This window comes from Styela clava, chromosome 3 (genome assembly GCF_964204865.1).
Source record: "Styela clava chromosome 3, kaStyClav1.hap1.2, whole genome shotgun sequence".
Classification (NCBI taxonomy): Eukaryota; Metazoa; Chordata; class Ascidiacea; order Stolidobranchia; family Styelidae; genus Styela; species Styela clava.
Window position 1 is genome coordinate 4,470,410 of NC_135252.1, and position 18,659 is coordinate 4,489,068.

The window sequence follows — 18,659 nt, forward strand, 5'->3', positions numbered from 1 at the left end:
AAAATTCAGACATTGGCTCGTTATCGCGGTTTTGCGTGTTATTTACGTGTCAGTTTTCAGCGTGTTTACAAAAATTAGATGTAAATCAAATAACTTAATTGTCATTCTGTCCTCCGAGGAGCTTTAGATTAGTTGCAAAAATCGAAAATTAGTCCCGAAACAGCTGCGATGCACCAGGCTAGCGTTTCTCAAACTGTGTTTCGCAGAACACTGCTGTTGCACATTCGCAGAAAGAGCTCCTCCTATATATATCATTTCAACATTTCTATTACGATACACATTATTGGGTGAAGGTACAACAATATGCTAAGGACGAACCCAACCAGAGTCAAGTTTCATTGTCTTGGCGGCCAAAAGTACCGCACTAAGTCACCAGCATGGAAAGTTGTAGGACACACATTAGCATCAAAATTCTTTTTATATCTAACAGTGGTTTTCTGCAATTGTCGACGAGCCAACTAAAATGACTCTTCAGTTAGGCTACATCAGAAAACCATAGTACTAAATCATGATACCATTTGGGCATAAATTTGCTAGGAGGTTTGTCGAACATTAAATCTATGAGTAGAGCGATTTCTCTTCCTAGCATCAATTTGTTTGGAGTAAAATTATTAGATACATCTAGAACAGTGGTTCCCAAACTGTTTAGAGCTGGGACCCACTATTTATTACCACAGCTTATTGCGACCCATTTAACTTTTTATGACATAACACAGAACACAGCAATGGCTAATCATCGCAAAACTACCGTGTTACCTCGAAAATAAGACCTGGCCTGGAAATAATAAATAATTTGTATTTCAAAATTGATTTAAATAAACCCTACCCTTATAAGAAATTTAAAATGTGTGGGTGAGGGAAGGTTCAATGACCTGAGGTAAGGTGAAGATCACACCACTATTCAAGATTGTGTGATCCACAATCACAATTATGATATTTGTCACTTGATTTTTGTAAAGGAAATACAAATAAAAAAACAATGGATGTCTGTATTTATCTAATGTTTATTAAAAAATCTCGTGATTTTCTACAATGTAATTTTATTTTTGATAAATGAACACAAAAGACCTCTTCCAAAAAAAAGGTGTTATTCTTCAGAAGAAAATAAATCTAAATCCTGTCTAAATTTCGGGAAAAAGCCGTTAGAAGTGCTGTACAGTGTACAAAACTGCTATGCATAAAAAGCCACATGGTCATTCTTTGTGTAGCAAATTTTTGTTTCTTTGAGAAGATCGTAAAAAGGAAACTTTCACAGATTAGAATAAATTAAATTTCATTTTTTTTAAGATTTACGTATTCGAGTTGCCACCGATCCTATTTAATAACCAGTATAATTAATAATGATTTTATGATAAACGTACAAGACAGTCGTCACGCTTGGCGGATCAAAGCACATAAAAATTAAAATATAGCGAAGTTTTGAATGAAATATCAGATCTCATAGGGTTCATAGAAAATCAGTAATAAATAAAAGTAGGACCCAACCAGAGTCAAGTTTCATTGTCTTGGCGGCCAAAAGTACCGCACTAAGTCACCAGCATGGAAAGTTGTAGGACACACATTAGCATCAAAATTCTTTTTATATCTAACAGCGGTTTTCTGCAATTGTCGAAGAGCCAACTAAGATGACTCTTCTATTACATCAGAAAACCATAGTACTAAATCATGATACCATTTGGGCATAAATTTGCTAGGAGCCTACTAGCGAAAAATACAATCTTTACACACTGAAATTTTTTAAAGCAATTGGTCCATTAGTGAAGTTTTGAATAAAATATCAGATTTCATAGGGTTCATAGAAAAATCAGTAATAAATAAAAGTAGGACTAACAGACTACTAGCGAAAAATACAATCTTTAAACACTGAAATTTTTTAAAGCAATTAGACCATTAGTGAATGAGAAAAGCATTTTTTTCATAACAACAAGAAGAAAAATACCATCTAATGCAACAACAACATAATAGGAAAAACGATACATATGTCCATTTCGTGCCCAACAACATATTAGCTAAACGATCTTTAGATGTAGCATACATCTCGTGCCCATCAAATAAATCCGTGTCACAAATTACAAAACGGATATGTAATTGTAGTGCATTCGAGAGAGGCGATAGTGTAGTCGCATATAAGCGTAACCAAAGTGACTTTAATATAGTCAGTTTGAGCCAATGAGCATGCTTTGAGCGTAACGAGAGAACAGCGTAACATAAAAACAAACGAACAAAAGCGGGGTCTCGTGTAGTTTCGTACCTAAGGTACTTCTAGTAGGCGTAGCATAACAATTTTTTGACATGCCAATCCTAACCCTCACCTGTCTACGCCATCCAAAAATTACGTCACTACGACGTCACAATCACGTCATAGAGCTCGCCAAATTCTCGTACGATCGCCCGAAATGGCATCGGCGCCGACGATAAAGAACTGACTAACGTCAGCGATCTCTCTCCTATCGGGATCGTTGCGACGAGAAAACGAGAGAAATGGCTGTTCGATTTCGGGTTCTCGTCTGCGCGTCTTGGATGACAGTTCGCATAGTTTGAAGGGCTCTATTACGTCACTCTGATGTCGTAGTGACGTAATTTTTGGATGGTGTGGTCAGGTGGGGGTTAGGATTGACACGTGGAAAAATTGTTATGCTACGCCCACTAGAACTATGTTAGATACGAAACTACATGAGACCCAAAAAGCGTAAGCTAACTAGATTTTAACTAGTACAGTGATGTAAATCATCTCCACTCTACAGCTTCGAAGTTCGAACTAGTCAGCATTTGCAATTACTGAATTAGGATCGTGCGCTAAAAAGCACCATGTCAGATGAGGTGCTATCCGTCACCGTTACAGCTCCCACTAACATCGCAATTGTGAAATATTGGGGAAAACGTTGTACGAAATTCAACTTGCCAATCAACTCTTCCTTGAGTGCTACTTTGAGTCAAGTAGGTATAAAAGTTCCTGATTTTTAAATTGTGAATGCCATGTACCAGCAAAATGGCATATCATATGATATATCTTACTTTGTTTTCTATTTGTATCCAATGTCTAACTATTGTGGTCTGTCCGTTGCCACGAAAAATCAATCAAACATGATTGATCGTAATAATTTCATCACATCAATATAGCGCAAGATACCACAGCGACCACACTTTTATTTCAGTATTTTGGGAAGTGATTATTTTTAACATTCATGCCCGAAGGATTCATCAGTTGTCCGAATTGTACTAACGCTGGTTGAACTGAAAACCCTCTCAGATAGCTGGATAGTTCAAAAATTTTCTCTCTCAGTGGCACACCTCATTGTTCATAATACAAGTGAGTAAAAAGACCTCAGACCCACATAGGGTTATTGGAAGTTTGCTCCTATAAGACAGTAAGAGATGGTGTAAATCTTCGCTGAGTGAGTAAGCTAACGGCTTAGCATTAGTATACTCGGAATACATATGGCTTTTTATTATGTTTAGGACCAATTAAAAACTACAACAAGAATTGAAACATCACCTACTTTTGAAGAGGATGAGGTTTGGCTACATGGAAAGGAGCAAGATATTCAAAAAAATCAAAGACTCCTCAACTGCTTCAACAATGTGAGCGTATAATAAATTTGTAAGACGACGCTGAGTAGAAGCATGTTTTCATAATTTTTTTATGGTTCATGTCTATACTATCTTAACTAATGATATCTGCTGAGTAACAGATGCAAATTGAGCCCACTGATCTGGAATATATACTGATTTGACAACTTTGTACATTCAAATGACCAACAATATATTTCAACCAGTTTCAAACAACTACTTTATGTGCAATGTTCAATTCTCAAGGCAGGAAATAAAGAGTGCTCAGTGAGCTGGGGTCAGTTTCATAGCAATTGCTCAATCCCATATCCGTATTTTTTCTTCATCGCACTCTTGTCAAAAATTGAAGGCTTTTGCTATGCATATTAAAAATATAACCTACCATTTGTGGTGACTTTAGATTCGTAGACTTGCCAGAAAACAAGCAATATCTGGAGGTGAAGGATCAGCAGACCAGATTAAATTTTACAGTCAAAAGGTTCAAGTTCATACCGAAAACAATTTTCCTACAGCTGCTGGCTTAGCATCTTCTGCTTCAGGCTATGCAGCGCTTGTATTCGGACTTGGGACGTTGTTTAAAGTTCAGGGAGATTTGACATCAATTGCTCGTCAAGGTTCTGGAAGTGCTTGCAGGTTAATTGTTTTAGAATTAATTTTTCGACTTTTGCTTTAAATTAAAATTGCAACAATTTGGATTTATGAAATGAAGTTCTTGCATATTAAAATAAATGTAGGAGGTATGTTGGAACATAGAACTCAACGATTTTTTCCCAGAAACCAAAAAGGCTCGAATCATCAGCGATCATTAGTAATTATATATATATTACTATCAATATTAGAAATATATACGGATCAATTTTATTGATTTCTAGAGATCTTTTTTTTGTAATATTAATGAAGTCTCAATGGGAACATAGATTATTATTGTATCTTGTTTAGGAGCTTACATGGTGGATTTGTTGAATGGCAGATGGGGGAACAGTCGGATGGTGAAGACTCTATCGGTGTGCAGATAGCACCAGAATCTCACTGGCCTGAACTACGGATCATTGTACTAGTTGTAAATGATGCAAGGAAAAAAGTTGGCAGCACTGAAGGAATGCAATCCAGCGTTCAGACTTCTACTTTACTTCAATATAGATCAGAAAAAATTGTAGATGAGCGAATAAAACAAGCGAAGAGAGCAATTATTGACAAAGATTTTTCTCTGCTTGCAGAAATAATCATGAAAGAGAGCAATCAACTTCATGCTGTCTGTCTGGACTCCTTTCCCCCTCTGCATTATTTGTCGAACGAATCCCACACAATAATGGATTTAGTGCATGCGTATAACAAAGCCACTGGTTGCACAAGGCTAGCATATACGTTTGATGCAGGTCCCAATGCTTGCTTATTTACAATGTCTACTTTTGTTAATGAGGTTGCATGGTTAATTGAACATTATTTTCCAGTGGAAAATGGAAATAAGATTTTCAGAGGGTTGGAAGTTGATCCTGTATCACCAGGAGATGAAGTTCTCAATAAACTGGACATGGAGATTAATCCCAATGTGATAAAGTATGCTATTCATACTAGATTAGGACATCCTCCAAAAATTGAGTCGGCAGTTAATGTGTCTTAGCAGTGACTAATGAAATATGCTCGTCAAATACACCACTGATGATAGAATGTGATAATCCATGTTGGTGCATGGATGAAACCACTTTTTCACATATAGAGTATAAAGTTTTTTTTGTTTCCAGGAGATTTGACTGATACATATTGATGTCTTCTCATCACTAAATTGTTAACCAGTGTCTGACATACTTTGAATTTGTAGTACATCACAAAATAAGCATGCAAGAACATAGTTTTTCTTTTTGCACTGTATTTTCAACACCTCTGAAATTGCATTCAGAGAAAACAAAATCCGTTCATATCAGCTTATGAAGTTAAAATATCTTTACCAGGAGACAACCTACCATTATATAATTTTGAAATATGTCTTTTGAGTATTTGGATTTTCGAATATTGGAAGAGAAAGACCATACATTGGTTTGGAATTTAATGTTGGAGGAATATTTCACACGAGAACCTGTTTGTGCGGTTTCAAATTTTTCACCAGATGAAACTAAAATGTATGTTGGAGACTTTGTCAATGTGAGTCACATTGCAGTGTCATCTGTAATAGTGTTTTTGTATAATAAATATTGCATAGCGTAATATTTCTTGGGGGCTTGCTCAATTGGTTAGGAATGAAAAAAGCGGTTTTTACTGTTGATTCCCTGTCAATTTTTGTAAAGATTGCTGAACTTGTGACTCGTGAACGCGCATATAATAAATAAAGTTGCCAACTGGTCAGCTATACTAATCTCCAATCCGAATTGGCTTTACACTTTGACAATTATAAATATGTATCTAATCATTCAACAGGATGGCCTTTGGCAACACGCAAGCTTGGGAGCATTTGACAAACAGTCTCACAAATTGGTAGCAATTCAAATAAATATACTTGGAAAGAAACCAAGAAAATATCTCGATTATGATGAAAATGGATATCCTATGCATGTAAGACAAGCAATTGGGGTAAGATAGATAACTGTCAACTCGTAATATAGGTCCCTATAGATGCACTGAATATTATACCATCTTTCCATATCATTTTTAAGATTATGGATCATATTGCTGGAGATACCTCTGACATTATTGGGACGACAGACTACATGAACTTTATTGTACTGTGCTGTAGAAAAAGTTACTGCAATCGTGGAATTGCAACTGAACTATACAAAAGGTATTTGTTCAAACTAGTTGTTTGTAAAAACAGACGATAAGCAATCGCTTGCAAAGGGGTCAAAGAAAGCTTTCAACTACTATGAATCTTGTTCATTATCATTAAAAGTAAGACTTCGGCCATATTCCTATCAACAGTCTCTCTCTCGTTCTATCAGGTAAATTATGTTATAATGGCTCTCGCTTCAAATGATATATTCGTTAAAATACTTTTCAGATCCGAAGAAATTGCAAGGAATGAAGGGTGCAAAAAGATGTATACAATAGCAACAAACTGTTATACCCGCAAAATAACAGACAAATTCGGTTATACAGTAATAAACGAAATGAATTACGAAGACTATGTAGACCCATTCACAGGGAATAAGATTTTCAACAATACTGCCAAACCTCACAGTAATATTGCACTGGTTGTAAAAATATTATAGCATTACATCACACTGGGATCTCACAAAAGAGTAGTCCTGGTGCTTTTTGTGAATGTGTGTTGAGGTGCGTCAAACATAACTAACAGTGTTTTTGGAGTGGATGATCACTAAACAACACCACAGTTACATATATATAATGTACTATGTTATTTACAAATAAATAAATATCTAATTATGATGATTGAAGTGTTATGCTGAAAAATATTTGTTCAAAGTAGCATTTTGTTTATTAATTAATCTCAACAATGGCAAGCAATATCATAAAACCGACAGGATAACAGACATTGGAAAATCAATCTTCTTCCTCTTCGTTTTCTTCAGAGTGGACATAAAGTCCTGGCCATTGTCGAACATACAAACGGGGCATTTGTCCCTCCCTGACTCTATCCATCCAGCAAGACAATGCTTCATTATAGGATTCTTGTTCAGTAGAATGTTCTGCCAGATTTTGTGCGGCTTCTCTGGAACTCCATTTCACACCTCTGGGTACAAATATACAATACCAGTGTCTCGCACCATTTAGAGCTAGTACTGTTCCGCATGCCTTAGCAATTGGCTCACAAGTTCTATCATCAAATGAATTAACTTTGTCAAAATCGTATCCATGCAGTGATGACATATCTTCCATTTTGCCATCTCCTAAAAGTTATTCAAGTCCATCATTAATTAAAAGCCATTGAACAGAACATATATCATAAAACCACTCACCATGTTCCTGCGGTGGTTCTGCAGATGAAGACCTTCGTATCTCATTGTACCAACTTGAATATTTTCTCACATCAAGATAGGTTACTGAGATTTTTGGATCTCTGACAAGAAAATTTATAAAAATCTCAATTATTTGAGCTCAGTGAATCAAATATTGCAGAAGCATACATACATAATAACATTTACACTTTTATCAGTATGCAATGTCTGCTATGAAAAGCCATTCACCAAATTGATGCAATAGTAAAAAACTTAAGTACTGTTCCTTAATGCACGCACACTTGCCCAATGATCATTGTTCTATTTTCAGATTCAAATCATAATAAAATTCTCTGAAATTGGAGCCATCTTTGTCTTAAATTGGGCAAGAAATGAATTTTTGATTCTCAATAAATATCAGCCAAGATTTTGACTTACAATACCTTACTGATCGTGCGCTTTATAAGCACCTAATTAATGTATGGATCATGTAATGGTTTATTGCCTTCACTCAAAACCAGTACCATTACCATCGTTTAATAAACAAACTGCCATTTTTGTTTTTCTCTGAATGAGATATGATAAAACATAAGAGTTTTTGGTTTAATGAGATGAGTCGATACTCCCTAAACACCGTTTTGTCTTATAGCCCGGATGCGTCTTGTGCATTGGCGAGACCTCAATCTGAGCAATTTATTGACGGTGGTGTGCCTTAGTCCATAAAATAGGGTCCTATAAATTAAAATTGGGAGTGTTCTGGAAATATTAAAGAGCTGTTTGCCTGTTGTCAAAATACAACTAGTGTTACACAGTGATTTCATGAGTATTATAAGCATCAACCAACCTTGTAAAAACTTTCATGACATCACAATACTCCTGCATTATATCATGTCTATTGTCAGAATCCTCATCAAGTAGCAAAATAACAGTCATGTGACCTCGAGTTTGATTTAAAACTGCAGTTTCATAAGTGTTTGGAAGAAGTTCGCTCACTAAATCTCGTTTGTTCCGTAATCTTTAAAAATTGAATAAAATAAATAATGTCTTATGGTTGTGTTATCATTCTATTTCTGTTTACCAAAGAATTTGATATTAGTAGATTACGTTTTTCTCAAACACATTCAGGTATAATATGAATTTGTAGTTCATGTAGCTGTTAACTTTATATATTAAAATAGACATATTCGCTTGTTAAACGAAAAACAACCATGCATCAAGTTCAGATCAGTCTTTAACTAGCTAATGTGTGATGCAAAATCTTTAAACAAACTCATTAAAGTTCAGAAAATTATGTGGCTAAATTTGACAAAATGGAATACACAGACTGACATGCTTGTATTTCCTGATAAATTTTCCTTGCTTGCTTCATCAAGATTGATGTTTTCAACATCTTCTTCAGTTTCTGTTGTGTCACTGAAAAAAAATAAAGTAAATTAACCACAAAAATGTTATTTGCATGTACCGATATATTACTATACAAACGACCAACCTGTCATTTTCAGACTTGTAAGTCTTGCTTGCTGCAGTATACTGAAACACAATTGCATGATTAAATTGGAATAGGGCCAGTTGGCTGAAGCTGGTAAAAGACGACAGGTCATGGTGTGAGCGATTACTAAATAGCATAAAGAAACATGGTCACATTGAGAAATGTAGACCAGAACATGAGTTCTTTGAGCATTAGGGTTCAAATACACTTTATCTTTGTCATACACACAACATTGAAAAAGAAACCTAAATAGAGAAAAAAATATATTGAGCATATGCATATCCAAAGCTAAAACTATTTTTCTGTGGGTTTCAACTATTCAAAGCATTCTATGCTTGATTCACCTAGACATTCGAATTTGAGCCAGAACTGGAAAAAGATTTCTTACTTTTGTCTGTTGTCGTCTTCGATTAGTGTTTCGGACATTTTCCTCTTCCTCACTGAACAGTGAAATGAATAATACTTATATTTTTTAAAAATGTTTGAATTTGAATAAAAGTGAATTAGTGCATACAAACCTTGAAAACAACGAGTGAAAGAGGAAAACGCAGAATAAAGGGAGCATCAATAATGTCATGAACTGCTTTTCACCCATTCGAGTTATATATCCATATGTAGTTTCTAGAATATCCACCATTGTTTGCAGAACTTGCAACACGAAAAACTGAAAATCAAAATCTTACACTAGAAATGTGTATGGGTATAAAAAAATATTCTCAGTCAATGAAAAAAGGATATAATATGAGATACAAAGCATTTGTTGCAAATATGACACATGATCGGCATGAATAAAATTATTTCACATTATTTTTTCTTTTTGGATTCAGGCCTGAATGCATACATAAGGAGTTGAAATTAAGCTCATAAAGTAACACCATACTAACAACTGTATGAGATTTTATGAATGCCAGGCTCACGATTGAAAAGCAGAGACCCATAATACTTTATTTAGCTTAAGCATAGTCTACCTTAAAAATTCGTTTCACACAAAATTTTCCCATAAAAAATGAAATAATACTGAAAAATTTACTGGTGCTAATTCATCAATCAGTGGTGACAATGACACAGTGCTTTGAAATCTTTGTAGGTGAGCAGTTTCCAGAGCCATTCTCAAGCAAACTTGAAATTCTTGTTTTGCAATTTTATAAGGTTGTTTTAGAAAATCAATGTCTAGCCATTTCACAGATGACATTTTATTACCACGTCTCCACAATAAAAGTAGCTGAAAAAACAACAATAAATTAACCACTCGTTGCATAAAAAAAGAACAATTTTTAGGTATTGTACATGAATATAGGCATGGAATTTTGGCAGGAAGGTGTATTTTAACTCCTCACATAGTAAAGGTGGTTTGTGTTACTGTTGGTTGAATATGGATTCTTCCATATCTGAAACAAATATCTGGTTAACAACTGCCATGATGATATGGACTGGTAACCAAATGAGAGGCCCTGATTTGTAATATATGATTATGCCATCCTATCATCTTTCCCCTCCTGGGGACAAATAAGAAAATTCTATTCCACGCTGATCCAGAGACTTGATTAACATACACGCATGAAAAAAATTCAAAAATATTGTCACCACTTACATGAGGTTTATCTATTTCTCCGTGCTTCAGAGAACTAGTGAAAGCAGGTTGTTTTGATAAATAAACTTGCATGAATACAAGCCATTCGTTAAGATTTTCTTCTTTTGATTCTGCTTCTTCCACTAATTTCTTGAGATTTCCCGATATGACAGCATGATCCATAAATGAGTTATCAGAAACCAGAATCATGCACAATCTACATAAAAAAGTCAATTTGTAAAGTATTTCCAGCATTTCCAGAGGTAAATCAATTTAATTCATTACGTATCACAAATATTAAGCTACCTATTAATTGTGAGCATAAGTTCTAGTTCTCTGAGTTTCATGGCAACAATTTTTAAATTAGTTGTCAGTTCACATTGAACATTACACCTATAAATCATTCCGGGAAATTGTTGCCAGGTTAAAAGATATGTTATCTTCATTATCATAGCAAGTTGAGGATATTAAAATAAGCTGGCAGGTCCTATCTTATTTCCTTCCGGATTATATGGTAAATACCAATTGATCATAATGCTCCATCAATACAGTCAGTCAGAGCTGCCTTGTTCTTTCATTGATTAGTTAGAGAAAAAATTCCCAGTTGAATTGAGCAACAGATTGCAATGATTAAAACTCATTAAATGCAAACCTCATTCATTTATTATTAAATTAAATGAGAACCTACCGAACAGAAGAAACAGTTCCATAAGGTGCAGGACAAACTTCATCAAACACATCTTGAGATGTTAGTCTGGGTACGACCACAAATTTATTCGATGATAAGATTTCATTAATTGCTCCACGAGGCATTTCATTTGACTTGAGATTGAAACAAGAGCAGTGAGTATTAGACAAATTATGATAGCAAAACAACATTTGTAATATGAGTTGAAAAAAAAAAGAAACTAATGAATAAGCATATACAATCGAATCAAAATTTGGATCCATTAAATATGGTAAAAAATCATCTGATGATGAAATTCAGGAAAATAGCATTTTTAAATTGTTCAGCTGGGAAAGGAAATATGATGACATAATAATTATAAGACGACATAATCATATTTCTTCTTTTTCAATCGACAGTTTGAGGTATGAGATGACTACTTAATCATTAAACTGCCTTGCTGTATAAGACAAAATATGGCACCCATGAAACAAAGTTTCTTTTAATTTGGGAAAAACATAGGGAAGAAATTCCAAGGTAACGAATATCGATAAGCTGCATACGTCAGATAGATTTTTATTGTCATATACTTATGATTAAGATATTGACCATACAATATAGTATAAACTTACCCCCAGTACAACTGCAGGTTTCCCAACGTTCTCTTTGAAAACTAAAAGAGTGGGACCAGTTGTGCTGACGCCATATGCTTTTGTCAGTCCAGCTGTTTTTTCATCATTTAACTTTACATGTCCAAACTCTGAAAAAGAAAATAACAATTTTCTCCTTACTGGTAGAAATGGCTATATGCTATCAGTGACAATTAAACTTACACAAATCTAAATTATATTCACACAAGAGATTTAGATAAACATTGGTTTTGACATTCGAGCCATTCTTAGAATAAAGGAATCACAATATCGAATAAACAACTAATAATACATAGTCACATACTGATATATCTTTGATACTTCAAAGCCATCAGTCTGTATAGTAAAGTAGCTGTTGGCTTCTCTGAGAACAACAATGCTCTGGGTTTATCATCCAATTCTATTGCAGACAGGAAGCTCTTGGCATTGTCATCAGTGATCTAAGTAGAGTAAATAATCTTGTATCAAATTCAATTTAAGCTATCAAAAGTATTAAAGAATATAAGTATGGAAAAAGAATAGCCTTGGACATGGTGGAATTTTTTGAAAAATCAGCATAATTTGCTGATATGAAGTATAGAAACATTGAAAATAAATGACACAATTGGTTAAGTATTCTTATGTTTGGTGGAAAATACATTTCATAAAAACTACTCACACAACCATTATTGAAGTTGTATTATTCGTAAATGTTTTTTTGTCATTTTAAAAACAGAAAATGCCCATTTTATGTAGATTTGCATGAGGCAATGTTGTGAAAAATCACTGAAAATGTGCAAAAGTATAACAAAGTCATTGAGCACTCGAGCCTTATACCTATATCAGCTTCGTCAATTTACAGTAGATACCATATAGCCACTGATAACTAGTTGTTTAATAAAATGAGAAAAAATCACTTGGAAAGGCATTACTACAGAGTACAAATAATTGGCAAAGACTTCTTTAATACCAGCTAAAATGGTAATACTACAATAAAAGTAAAAAATATAGTCATTTTTTAAAAGCAATAGATTTAAAACATAAACAACGTTCAATTATCAACCAGTGATATTTACCGGAGTAACCAAATTTGATGGAAGAAAAGAATTAATAAAAAATTTCAATTCTTCTCTTGATATTTGTCCTTTGAAATAATAAATTTTTTCTTTGTACATTCCTATAATTGTTGGAACTCTTGTTACTCCCAAACTAACAGCAATACGAGATGTAAATGTTGTATCAACAGTATAAACAGCAACACCTGGAAATAAATGATACGTTTATTAATAGAAAGAGGATATTAGGATAGGATTCAAGGGAAGAGGAAAGCCGATAAGACAACCTAATCATATGGCGAAACACAGCCTCTCGTCTGGTTACCAGATCAAGGTGGGTATGGGAATAGATAAAAGGTTGTTTGTTTCAGATGCATGGACTTGGTTGTAGATGCAGCCATACCTTGCCAGCATGAATCCGTTGTCAATACTATTGCAAAGAATTATCCCCGTGTAATATTCGGAGGGTAAGCCGAAATGCGATGGCATTCTTGGCACAACGAGGCAACCACCAAACTAATCACAAAACTCTTTAATCAATACAGTTTATTTACTACATCTTTGCATCTAATAAGCGTAAACTCAAATATTGGAGCTTTCTCAAGCCCAATATTTCTACTGAAATGAATAAATAGATGATACATTGCTATTCGATCGAACCAACCATCATTATTTTAAATTTAACTTATTAAGATAGAACTAAGAATGTTTGAAGAAAAAATATAATGGGACATGGGAGTATAGCACAGCCCAAAAACCATAGTATATCTATAATTAAATTTTACTGAGGTTAAGGCAGCATGTGGTTTACAATAGAAAAATGCAAATATAAAAACTCACCAAGGTTTTCAATATCAGATGCAGCTTTATGCCAAGTTGTTCTCAACCATAATATACATTGAGCACAAAATGTTGAGTAAACGTAAATGAGATGAGGTGTATGATGACTGTCTGGTAAAATTCTTGTATAATAGTCATGGATTGAAATAGTTCGACTAGATCCTGGAAGGGGAAGATTTTCCAGTTTTAAATAAGATTTTACTGAAACAATAACGATAAGACAACTACCAATTTTCCTATTTTTTATGGCATTGACTATTCACCTTGAGAACTGAAGAAGTCATGTGAGAAATCAGAATAACGAAAGTTGAAGGATTCGCTCTGGTGATGCCATTGTCCTACATTGTCACCAGTATAACCACCTGTATCATATTGTTCTCTCTTGTTTTCATCTGATAAAATCTGTAAAGAAAGACTTGAATGTCATGACAATTCACTTCAAGCTCTTCAAATTATCATAAAATAGGTTGTAAAATTGTATAGGAAATCTTCAGATTTGTGTTTTTTATATTAATTCAACATCAGGGGCATAGGCATTTTTTTAAAAGGGGGGGGGGGGGGGGGGGTTCAAGAAACAGAAGAAATAATTCACAGGCAATAGCTCCTAAAACAGGAGCAGCGATTACATGAGCAGCACTATTATGATATAATAACTAATTTTCCCCAAACTCTCAGTCTCAAATTGAGGGTCCGACCCACAAACCCGCCTGGGACATTTATTGAAAGTCCACGAATCTCATATACATGAAATGGTCAAACCTTGGGCACTATACTGTAAACGATATAGGCCTACCTCATAAGCTTGTTGTATCTTGATGAATTTCTCCTGTGCATTTGGTGATTTGTTTTTATCAGGATGCCATTCTTTGACAAGTTTTTTGTACTTAGATCTCACATCTAATTGTGACGCAGAATGATCTAAGCTCATAACCTCATATGGATCAAAATTTATTGTTTCACATAAAGTTGAAGTCAGCAGACATGCATGAAGGATTGAACAAATTCCAATTCTCATATTTACAAAGTGAAGATGCTGTAAAATGCGATAAAGAGAATATTTATTACAGGAGCTTTAGAACATATTATCTCTCTTGGATATTCTGGTTATCTCGATTTTATTACTCTATTTTTTGAACTCTAAATAAAACATTGAAAACTCAACTCAAACTGCATGCTATAGTTTAAGAATTCAACTACTTTCCTTAACACTGTGATAATAAATTTTATTCATAATTCAATTTGAAGTTACATTTCCTAGCAGTCTGATGGATTAAATAACATGAGAATTCAGGACTTCAAGAAAATTACGTGATTATGAGCCTGTGGGAAACTCAGGGAATAGACAACGTCAGTATAAATCCATGCAATGACTCAATATATTTGCTTTACTCACCGATAGAATCTATGTCTCGTCCTTTGTGTTATGTATCCAAAAAAATTAAGAAAAGACAACTTAGTTTTTAAAGCTTTACTAAAGTAAGGAATATTGAACACAAAATTGAGCAATGATTAGAATAAGACACAATGCAAAAAACACAAAAGAAAATTAGGCGTTAACAGATTTGTGTTTCTAAGTATACAATAAATCAAAAAATAAAAAAATCCATCAGAAAAAAATTGAATATACAACACCCCATTTGCACTCAATTATTGAATTTCATACAAATTTTCTGGTATGTGGACAGTCTTACTCATAAACAGTTTGCAATCACCAACAAAAAACTACCTGTAGATGGCAGACAAAAAATTCATGCTACAGGTTCAGATGATATAAACACAAATACAGTGAAAATTTCTTATTATTTTAACTCCATACTGAAAACAAGTAGGTCAATTACATTCTTTGATTGCAAATTTCTGTTATTGATTTGTAAAGAGATACGAAAAATTGAAATTACCGTAATTTACTCCCAATGGAAATGATATAATTTAGTTTAGAAAATTATTTCTATCTGGATCAAACAATGTAATAATGAGATGAATTTATCAATCTGCGAGATGGAATAAAAATCTCAGCAACGGGCAAGGACATATCTTGGGCGTTTTTCTGTATTGTAGACATTTTATCAATACCACCAACTTTTGAATTCAGCATAACCTGGATTGTTTCGATGAATTTCAATTATAAATATTTGATATTAATGGAGTTTTATCCATATGTCCAAAAATGAGAGTACCGGTATCTGATGATTTATGCTATGAACCCAGTATTCTAAAAAATTGGTCAAAACTAATGTGACATTGTTACCTTTTTTGAATTGTTCATTTTTATATTAAAACATTAGCAGAGCCGATATAACTACAGTATTTAAATTGAAAAAAAATTCCTTCCAATTGATTGAATTGAAATTAATTTGATATGGCTAAATATCAGCAACATTTTTACCAACTTAGGTTATTGGAGTAGCAGTATTGGCGGAGTAGCAGTATTGGCGAGCATCGTGATGTTGAGTAAATGTGATTTTTGTAGGAAGCATGATTACAAAGAGACAACACCAAGCTAAACTCAAGATTCATGTAGAAAGAGAAATATTATAATTCATGATTGAAAAAAAATTCTTTCATGTAATATTTTCATTCCAAATTATTGAACAGTGATTGATATACAGGTTTGTAACCAGTGTAGATAAAAACATAATACATAGATGAGAATAAAAAGACAAGTCTTGCGATGCAAGGCTATATGAAACATGGAAGCAGCCATTTTTATTTTTCACTTTCATACTTAAAATTTTTAAAGGCATACACAGAGATGAATTTTTAGTATGATGATAAGGTTAAATTAAAAAGATTCATTGACAGATGCACAGTTGGCGTTAACGCATGCAATTTTCTGTACTCCCGAAATGTGTGTACCAGGATAGGGTTAGGCCATAATTTATTAGGATTTTCCTCATTTTAGTTCTATTAGGGAGTTCAGGGACAGTCTGTGTTAGCCAAGTGAATAGGGACAGTCTGTGTTAGCCAAGTGAATATAGCCCCTGCCCATAGGTTTCAGTACTAGTACACATACTCCTGGAGCGCCCAATTTTTAATATATATATGAAACAAATTGATGACTGAGGATATCCAAATAATATAGTGAATGATAATCAGATCCAAGTTATGTAAGAAAAATTAAATTAATATTGTCGTGTCCATTACTGCACTTTCAGCGTTCTCAGGAAATCTTGATTTTAGCAATTTGTTTTCTGATTTTAATCGAGCTACTTCCTCTTCAAGATCTTGTGCGCGAGTGAATTGCTGTTTTAAATATCGCCGAATGTACAATGCACTTGAAATCAACAAATGCTTTCGCTCTACTGTTCTCATTTTTCTCACAGATGCTTTATATCGAGATAACACTAATTGATATCGTTTACGACAGTTGCATTTAAATGACTTGGACAATTGATTTTTTTCTGATTCCACTTTGTGTGCTTTTCTAGAACTTTGGATATTTGGGTATGCAAGACCAGAGTATTTTTTCTTTAAATTATATTTTTTGATTAAAACAATGCAGTCAGTTCCATATTGCCAAGTACGAGCACATTCACTATTCGGTTTTGCCTTTTCACCAAGCACTAAGATCTGCTTTTTTCTATCTGCATGCGTAGTTTGTATAATCCCTATCACAGCAGAACTTCCACTAGTATTGCTTTCAGATTCAGTTATGCTCTCCGGTTTAAGCCTAGACTTTGAGATTTTTAAACGAATTTTGCCTTGTTTTTCTGTCGTAAAGTCCTTCGGATTTGCCTTACGCTTTGCTGCTTTTGTCTGCAGCTCAATGTTTGAAAGTTCTTGTCCTCTATCAGAGGATTCCTCGCTTGAACATTCATAGTCAAAAGAAACAATTTGAGCAGCATAGTTTGACCCATAAACTTTTTCAGTCTGTATGATGTATTCTTTCATTTCAGCATTAGCTTTATTCCAACTTTTAGTTATCTTGATTTGTAATTCTGAAGGACTAACAACAATGCTTCTCATACTATCAACTTTAACCCATGCTCTCTCATGATGACCACCAAAAAATCGAACATCCACTTGATCATTATTTACTTGAATAACCTTAGCAGGCCAATATTCAAATCCTTTTTGCTTGGCCCAAACAACTCTATGAGGTGGCTGACATGGAGTGCTAAACCAATCTTTTGTTGGTTTTGTGCTGGACAGAAAGTAACAGTTAGAGCATAAAGACAATTCCTTGACTTCATGCATACATGTTTCCAACACACTTTTGGCAGATTTTGAATATTCATGGTTTTCACCGAGCAGAAGTATGCAATTATGAACAATCAGTTCTACATAACAAAGAAAATCCAAGGCAACTTCAAATTTATTCTCTTTACATAACTTCTCCAGTTCATATAAATTCATATGCTGCTTTATAAAGTAATTATAATGCATATAACCTTCCGCATCAGGATGATGCGATATCTCTGGAAAATTTTCCATTGCTCGGTGAGCAATAAATCTCAAACATTTGTTAAATATTTCCTTACTTTTTCTGGTATGATTGACATCCAATAACGCAGTATTTTTCCGTCTACAGTATTTACAACTTTTGGTTTCTTCTATTGAATTTTCCATACATTCCTTATGAAAAGCTTTCACACAATCTTTGCATTTCAAGAGTCTACCAGGTTTATGACATATGAAACAATACCAATCATGAGTTTGTTCATACCAGTGAACTTTAGAATCTTCTGGAATCCAATAACCTTCTTGTTCCATCCCAGCTTTGGAACCTTTGCAACCAACTGAAACCGTTTCTACAACCATATTGTCCTTCACAGCCTTCAAAATATGATGTAAAATTTCTTTTGGAGTATAGGAGTACTCTCTTTGTATAACTTTAGATATTCGGGAAAGATTGGCAATTTGACGTTGGCCACGAATAACATCAATTGCTTTCCAAATACGCTGAAGAGCAACGGGTTCAGAATGTCTACAAAATGACATTTTGTTTTATT

General features: G+C 34.0%; 4 protein-coding genes across 6 annotated transcripts; 2 read left to right on the plus strand and 2 right to left on the minus strand.

Annotated features, from left to right (window-relative positions):
• Positions 1-2,289: 2,289 nt before the first annotated feature.
• Positions 2,290-5,656, plus strand: LOC120341998 (diphosphomevalonate decarboxylase-like). 2 transcript variants are annotated; one of them, XM_039410634.2, is made up of 5 exons: positions 2,290-2,937; positions 3,460-3,582; positions 3,971-4,203; positions 4,510-5,127; positions 5,520-5,656. In XM_039410634.2, the coding sequence occupies exons 1-5, from the start codon at positions 2,809-2,811 to the stop codon at positions 5,539-5,541; spliced, it is 1,125 nt and encodes a 374-aa protein (XP_039266568.2). In that variant the 5' UTR covers positions 2,290-2,808; the 3' UTR covers positions 5,542-5,656. The 2 variants fall into 2 exon arrangements, with proteins under 2 accessions (XP_039266568.2, XP_039266566.2); XM_039410632.2 differs by lacking the exon at positions 5,520-5,656 and having other exon boundaries at positions 2,292-2,937; positions 4,510-5,191.
• LOC120341834 (uncharacterized) lies at positions 5,551-6,951 on the plus strand. Of its 2 annotated transcripts, none has more exons than XM_039410393.2 (4): positions 5,551-5,709; positions 5,983-6,135; positions 6,219-6,343; positions 6,560-6,951. In XM_039410393.2, exons 1-4 carry the CDS (start codon positions 5,551-5,553, stop codon positions 6,768-6,770), a joined length of 648 nt encoding a protein of 215 aa, XP_039266327.2. In that variant the 3' UTR covers positions 6,771-6,951. The 2 variants fall into 2 exon arrangements, with proteins under 2 accessions (XP_039266327.2, XP_039267982.2); XM_039412048.2 differs by having other exon boundaries at positions 5,983-6,117.
• LOC120341996 (dnaJ homolog subfamily C member 16-like) lies at positions 6,253-15,237 on the minus strand. The gene is made up of 17 exons (XM_039410630.2): positions 15,101-15,237; positions 14,501-14,740; positions 13,971-14,109; positions 13,708-13,869; positions 12,889-13,073; positions 12,138-12,273; positions 11,816-11,943; positions 11,205-11,338; positions 10,538-10,733; positions 9,977-10,168; positions 9,465-9,610; positions 9,335-9,386; positions 8,947-8,987; positions 8,787-8,870; positions 8,302-8,472; positions 7,479-7,579; positions 6,253-7,409 (listed from the first exon to the last, which is right to left on the minus strand). The coding sequence occupies exons 2-17, from the start codon at positions 14,720-14,722 to the stop codon at positions 7,063-7,065; spliced, it is 2,436 nt and encodes an 811-aa protein (XP_039266564.2). The 5' UTR covers positions 14,723-14,740; positions 15,101-15,237; the 3' UTR covers positions 6,253-7,062.
• On the minus strand, positions 15,161-18,658 carry LOC120341997 (zinc finger MYND domain-containing protein 11-like). The gene has a single exon (XM_039410631.2). The coding sequence runs from the start codon at positions 18,646-18,648 to the stop codon at positions 16,825-16,827; it is 1,824 nt and encodes a 607-aa protein (XP_039266565.2). The 5' UTR covers positions 18,649-18,658; the 3' UTR covers positions 15,161-16,824.
• Between the last annotated feature and the right edge of the window lies 1 nt (position 18,659).

Excerpts from the sequence above, each read along its gene's own strand:
- LOC120341998 (XM_039410632.2), top strand. The coding sequence starts at position 2,809 with ATGTCAGATGAGGTGCTATCCGTCACCGTTACAGCTCCCACTAACATC. Across the intron at positions 2,938-3,459 it reads TGAGTGCTACTTTGAGTCAA|GACCAATTAAAAACTACAAC; the intron begins GTAGGTATAAAA and ends TATTATGTTTAG. Across the intron at positions 3,583-3,970 it reads TCCTCAACTGCTTCAACAAT|ATTCGTAGACTTGCCAGAAA; the intron begins GTGAGCGTATAA and ends TGGTGACTTTAG.
- LOC120341834 (XM_039410393.2), top strand. The coding sequence starts at position 5,551 with ATGTCTTTTGAGTATTTGGATTTTCGAATATTGGAAGAGAAAGACCAT. Across the intron at positions 6,136-6,218 it reads ATGTAAGACAAGCAATTGGG|ATTATGGATCATATTGCTGG; the intron begins GTAAGATAGATA and ends ATCATTTTTAAG. Across the intron at positions 6,344-6,559 it reads GCAACTGAACTATACAAAAG|ATCCGAAGAAATTGCAAGGA; the intron begins GTATTTGTTCAA and ends AATACTTTTCAG.
- LOC120341996 (XM_039410630.2), bottom strand. The coding sequence starts at position 14,722 with ATGAGAATTGGAATTTGTTCAATCCTTCATGCATGTCTGCTGACTTCA. Across the intron at positions 14,110-14,500 it reads AGATACAACAAGCTTATGAG|ATTTTATCAGATGAAAACAA; the intron begins GTAGGCCTATAT and ends CTTTCTTTACAG. Across the intron at positions 13,074-13,707 it reads ATCTGATATTGAAAACCTTG|GTGTTGCTGTTTATACTGTT; the intron begins GTGAGTTTTTAT and ends ATTTATTTCCAG.
- LOC120341997 (XM_039410631.2), bottom strand. The coding sequence starts at position 18,648 with ATGTCATTTTGTAGACATTCTGAACCCGTTGCTCTTCAGCGTATTTGG.